The 5,462-nt window shown below is 57.0% G+C and overlaps 1 protein-coding gene across 1 annotated transcript; it reads right to left on the bottom strand.

Annotated features, from left to right (window-relative positions):
* Positions 1-1,156: 1,156 nt before the first annotated feature.
* NCDN (neurochondrin) lies at positions 1,157-4,825 on the bottom strand. The gene is made up of 6 exons (XM_039729061.1): positions 4,576-4,825; positions 3,223-4,209; positions 2,852-3,078; positions 2,452-2,676; positions 2,081-2,223; positions 1,157-1,802 (listed from the first exon to the last, which is right to left on the bottom strand). Exons 1-6 carry the CDS (start codon positions 4,675-4,677, stop codon positions 1,336-1,338), a joined length of 2,151 nt encoding a protein of 716 aa, XP_039584995.1. The 5' UTR covers positions 4,678-4,825; the 3' UTR covers positions 1,157-1,335.
* Between the last annotated feature and the right edge of the window lie 637 nt (positions 4,826-5,462).

Raw genomic sequence — 5,462 nt, 5'->3', positions numbered from 1 at the left:
GCAGCAGCCTCCTCTCCAGTTGTGTAAGACACTCGCTCTAATAAAGCAGTGAGCCAAAAACACAGTGTAAAGCAGAAATAGACCCAGAGCCAGCCCTCCTTTGAAGGCAGCTTCGCGCTTGATTTTCCCTTGATCGGGCGATTCCACAGCCCCCTCCAATGAGTTCTGATCAGCGCCTCGGGCTGGCAGCAGAGCCGGTCCCGGCGAGGCAGCAGCTCCCAGAGAACTCCTCGGCTGACACCTGGTGGAAAAACGGGAGCAGGGAGCGCCGCTCGGATCAGCCTCAGCAGCCACCCTGTGCAGCCGCTGCTTCTGGGAAATACCCTCGGATAACGTGGTACCCGAGAACTGCAAGGCCAAGCTGTAAAGCCGGTGCTACAAGAGGTTTACTCCACGTACATGTGGCCTTTCTCTTCCATAAAGTAAGACGTTCTTTGGTCTGCAGGGAATCAGCAAGGGGGAGTTCACTCATTTTGGCTTTCACACCCCAAATGGAGCAGAGGCAGCCTGAATCCTTCACACTGCAAGGGTGGAAATTTCTCCCTGTACATCCCATCCTGTCGGTGAGAGGGAGCAAATAGAAAATCCCATGGATGTACTTTGTGCAGGTGTTTGATGGGACAAAACAGGCAACAAGTCGTGCTGGGAAGGTTGTCTAGATGTGAGCTTGGGATGATGGTACCAGTGGAGGATATGAACTGGGGGATCATCCAGCAGCATGGAATCTTCAAGTCACAAGGAGTTATTCCCAATGCTAGCAGTAAATAATAAAGCTTTTCCCATTTCTGCCTTTTTCAGGGTTCTATGTGTAGTTACTAATATGTGCAGGACTCAGAGAAAATAAGGTGAAAACCTGCAGGGCTTACTGTGACAAAACTGTGACCATATTAATGGGAGGAGCAAGCATCCTGTCAGGGCCCCGGGCAGAAAGGAATTCCAGCACTGAGGAGTTTGGAAAACAAAATGATAAAATGTCTTTAATAACAAAACAGTCTGTTTTTACAGAGAAATCCTCACAAAAGGTCAAGCAAGGGCATGGTGAAATGTTCTGAGGCAGCAGCAGCAGCAGCAGTTCTGCACTCCATTTTGACACATTCCCTGTCAAGAATGTGGACAGGGCTGATCATGCCTCACAAAAGGTCAAGCAAGGGCATGGTGAAATGTTCTGAGGCAGCAGCAGTTCTGCACTCCAATGTGGACAGGGCTGATCATGTTGGGCACTGCTGCATCACTCCAGTTTTGTAAAGTTTGGTCATGAAAATGGGTTTTTTGGGCCCATCTGGCAGCAAAAAGCACAGCAGAAGTGCTGAACAGACGTTGTTCAGGTGTCTGGCTTCATTTCCCACCTAGAGTGCTGCTGGCTCCTCCCTGCTCGGCCAGACACTGCTCCAGAGCTGCCATTCCATACAGATTGGCCCACTCCATGCCGTGGTGGGACAGGATCACATCCCTGCACTGCTGGCTGGCTCTGGCCAGCTCCACCAGCACAGCCTGGAAGGCGGTGACGAGCTCGGAATCCACGGAGGCCGGAGCGACGCGGGACAGCAGCTGAGTGAGCCCCTGCAGGCAGCGCGCCTGCAGGGCGGCGCGGGGCAGCCAGGGGAGCAGCGGGACGCAGCCGGCCAAGGCCTGCATCCCCAGGAACCAGAGCTCTCGGATGTCGTCCCAGGCGCTCGTGTAGGCGGCTGACACGGCCACGGCCAGGCCATCGCTGCTGGGCTCTGCCTGCGCCACGTGGGCCTGGCAGAGGAAGAGAATGGCAGCTCCAAAAAACTCCTTGGTGGACTGTGTTTCCTGAAGGGCTGGAAATAAAAGGAAATTAGTGTTACAATGCAGAGGTTGCTCAGTCAGAGACAGGCCCTGTGGTGGGGCTGTGTGGAACAGGACATCTTCCTGCCCTAGAAATCTCTTCATCCCAGCACATCAGCCTGCTGAATGTTTCACATGTCCCTTGCCCCCAAACATTTTTGGTTTATCGTTTTCCAATGACAAACTGGACCAGTTTCCCTTCTATTTGCTTTCTCCAGCCCAACTTCCCAGCTCCTGGTCTCTGGGCTTTGCCAATAGGAACTCCCTTTACCTGCTGACCCTGCCAGGATCCTGGCCATCATCAGGCCCAGAGTGGCAACATTGGCTGCCAGAACCAGGTGATGCTTCTGGGGCAGCAGCACTGGAAGAGACTTCAGCAACATATCCATCAAGGAGGAAAAGGTTTTGTCACGCCTAGAGAGAAAATAAACCCTTTTTGACACATTCCCTGTCAAGAAGTGCTTCCCTGAAGAAGCACTTCAGAATGTCAAGGTTAAACACAGCACCAAAAGTACAATGAAATTGGGTTTGAAAAAGGAACATCCCTTTTCAGCACAGCAGGTTAACAGATCCTCAAACCTGATGCACAAGACACCCTTTCTTCCCACTGGCAACCTCAGAGCCAGCTCCCACAGCTGTTACCTGAGCAGGTCCGGAGCAGTCACAACCAGGTTAAGGAAAATCCCACACATGGTCTGGAGACTCATTTCAGTGCTCGTCAGAGGCGCCGGGGCCGTGGGCCCTGAGGTCAGAACCTCCCACTGCTGCAGGAAGTACTCACACAGCAGTGCTGGTGCCCCTTCGGCAATGAGGATGTCCCGGGGCCTGTCCTCTGCTGTCAAATGGCAAAAGCCAGGTAGCAGAAATCTGGAAGGAGAAAGAAACTGGGAGCATGAGGTAGAATGGGTCTAAGCCCTGCATTTACATCCATCTCGGGGGAGAAAGCCCCATGGAAGTGGCACTGCAGGGAGAATTAAAATAGAAAAAAATATTTAAGCAGGTTTGTGCTAAAATGCAACAAATGTGTGCTTAAAATGCTCACCTCAGAGCATCCTGGGGTGAGGCAGAGCCCTCCGTGCTGACCAGCTCTGCCTGGGGAAGACTCACAGCTGGGCTGCCCTCCTTGAAAAGCTTCCTGGCATAATCAACAAGGAAAGGCAAGAGCTCACAGATTTCCTGCTTGAGGGAGGATGTCTCTTCTGCCATCCAAGCTCCAAGGACTCGAACAGAGGCAAAGATGAAAGGATCTTGCAGCTCCTCCTGTTTAACCTGCATGAAGAAAGCAAAGTGACACATTACTGTCACTGTACATCAACATTCCACAGGTCTGGAAGTCACAGTGGGTCAAGAGGGAGGGTTTGCTCCACACAGAGCCACCCCCACAACCTGCCCTTTGTTAAATCCCTGCATTACCTGTCTCAAGTAGAAAATTACAGCTCCAAATGCCTCCTCCATTATCCTCATGAGCTGCATTTTCTGCACGTTGTCTAGCAGAGGGTTCTCTTCCCTCAGGCACTCCTGGATCCCCATCTCCATAATGACATAGCAGGCTGCCATCACTTCTTTCTTCCCCTCCACCTCCACGGCACCTGGCTCCTCCAGGGTCAGGCGGACCTCCACACAAGCCAAGTTCACCAGCAGGGCCAGGAACTTGCTGCCAGAGCTCCCTGCTGGGATCCACTCAGCCCCACAGGCCTGCACGAGGCCGGCCGCGAGCTTCAGAGCGGGGTCCCGCTGAGACTGGCTGAGTTTGCTGCCCAAAACGTCAGCCAGCCCTTGGTAAAGCCTGCACAGGCACTCGGAGCCCTGCGAGCTCTCTGTGAGAGGAGGTGACATGGGGACGAAGTGAGGCAGAACCTCACACAGCTCAAACTTGGTCATGTCTTCAGCCTTGAGGAAGTCACTGGAGAGCTTGCTGAGCACAGCCAGGAGCTGTGGAGCATCTCTCTGCCAGCACCTGGCCTCTGCCATGGCCAACAGCCCCACAAGCAGCGTGAGGGCACGCTCAGAGCCGTGACCACCATTCAGGTAGGCCTGGCACAGGGCAGACACTGTCCCTTTGGTCACCAACTCCCTGGGGCCCCTGGCCGTGGCCAGGACAGCGCTGAGGCACTGGTACACGTCATCAACCATGGATGTGCAGTCTGGGTCGCAGGGGGACAGCAGGATGTCATTGAAGGTCGGGATTTTGTTCAGGATCTGGGAGTGGCCAGCTAGCTCAGGGTCGGTGCAGAAACAGGCCAGCAGGGTGAGGCCGAGGGCGCGGAAGGTGTGCGGGGGGCAGCCGGCGGGGGGCTGCTGGGAGATCAGCAGGCGGGTCGGGAACGTGAACCCGATGGCCTTGAAGATCTGGCGGCGAGTCTTGGCGTCCACCTCTCCGGCTCTGACTGCTTTGGTCACCTACGAGGCAAAACAGCAGTGAGCATGAGCACAGCAAAAGGAACTGGTACATGTACGGGATGGAACTGCTGCACATCAGAAACCAGCTTTATTTAGAGCAGGGAAGTACCCACTGAGCTGGCGCTTGGTCCGGGTGCTAATCCAGACATCAACCACGGTGTTTCAAGAGTGTGGCAGCACTGACTGACCCCACTCCCAGGTCAAGGCCAGGCTCAATTGCTTTGCTGAAGGGAACCCCAAAGCTCTGAAGCAGCTTGCTCTGAGCTCCCAATCCCCACCCCTCCGCATCCCCCGGGCACTCCCGTGTTCAGCAGGGTGTTTGGCCTCCCCTTTGCCCTCTCCGGAGGCGATCCCACGGTTCCTTACCAGGAGCAGCGCTGCGAACTGCTCGCTGTCGTTCCTCGCGTCTCTGAGCACACCGAGGCACCGCTTCAGCGTGGCGTGCCCGTCCCCGGAGTCCGAGGCCATGGCCGGGAAGCGCGGCTGAAGGACTAGAGGGGAACGCGGGCAGCCTTCCCTCGGCTCCTTCCCTCAGGGCCCCGGCCCTTTCCCTCACGGCTGCGGCCCTTTACCCTCACGGCTCTGGCTCTGGCTCCGGACCCTTCCCTCAGCCCTTCCCCTCACGGCTCCGGACCCTTCCCTCAGCCCTTTCCCTCACGGCTCTGGCTCTGGCTCCGGCTCCGGCCGCTTCCCTCAGCCCTTTCCCTCACGGCTCCGGCGCCTTCCCTCACGGCGCCCCGCCTGCGGGCGCGCGCCCCCTGCGCCGCCTGCCCCTCCAGCCAATCCGCGCGCCGCCTCCGCGCCGCCGGCCAACCGCGCGCCGCCTTGTTGGGCGGTGCCCGAAGCCGCCGCCTCCGCGCGGAACTGTGGGCAAATCACCTGTGGCTGCGCGGCCTCCGCGCCCGCCCCGCCCGGTGCCACCCGGCCCGGCCACGGGGCTCGGTGCCGGGGCTGCGGCCGGGCGGGAGCGGGCACCGCGGCTCCGGGCCGGCCGAAAGTTTCCTCAAGGACCTGTTGGCTGGGCGGGCGCGTGTTTGCGTCCTCCCCCGTGCTCCCGCTCTGCTGCGGACGGTTGAGTGCAGTTCCTCGGGGTGTAACAAGCTCTGGGCGCTGGTGGATCTGGCTGTGGCAGCATTCCCTGTAGCAGATTGGATTTCCCGTCCCAGGTTCCCTTTGGATTCTTCAGAGCTGGCCTATTTAATGTCGTTTAGTGCCTAATGATGCTTTCATTGCTCCCTTAAAGTAGATACTAT

The sequence above is a fragment of the Passer montanus genome, unplaced genomic scaffold (assembly GCF_014805655.1).
Source record: "Passer montanus isolate IOZ18808 unplaced genomic scaffold, ASM1480565v1 scaffold68, whole genome shotgun sequence".
Lineage (NCBI taxonomy): Eukaryota > Metazoa > Chordata > Aves > Passeriformes > Passeridae > Passer > Passer montanus.
The sequence above is the reverse complement of the archived record's forward strand: the minus strand, read 5'-3'. Positions and strand labels throughout refer to the sequence as shown.

Coding starts and splice junctions, on each gene's coding strand:
- NCDN (XM_039729061.1), bottom strand. CDS start 4,677: ATGGCCTCGGACTCCGGGGACGGGCACGCCACGCTGAAGCGGTGCCTC. Junction 2,224..2,451: donor ACTGCTCCGGACCTGCTCAG/GTAACAGCTGTG, acceptor TTTTCTCTCTAG/GCGTGACAAAACCTTTTCCT. Junction 1,803..2,080: donor GATCCTGGCAGGGTCAGCAG/GTAAAGGGAGTT, acceptor TTTTATTTCCAG/CCCTTCAGGAAACACAGTCC.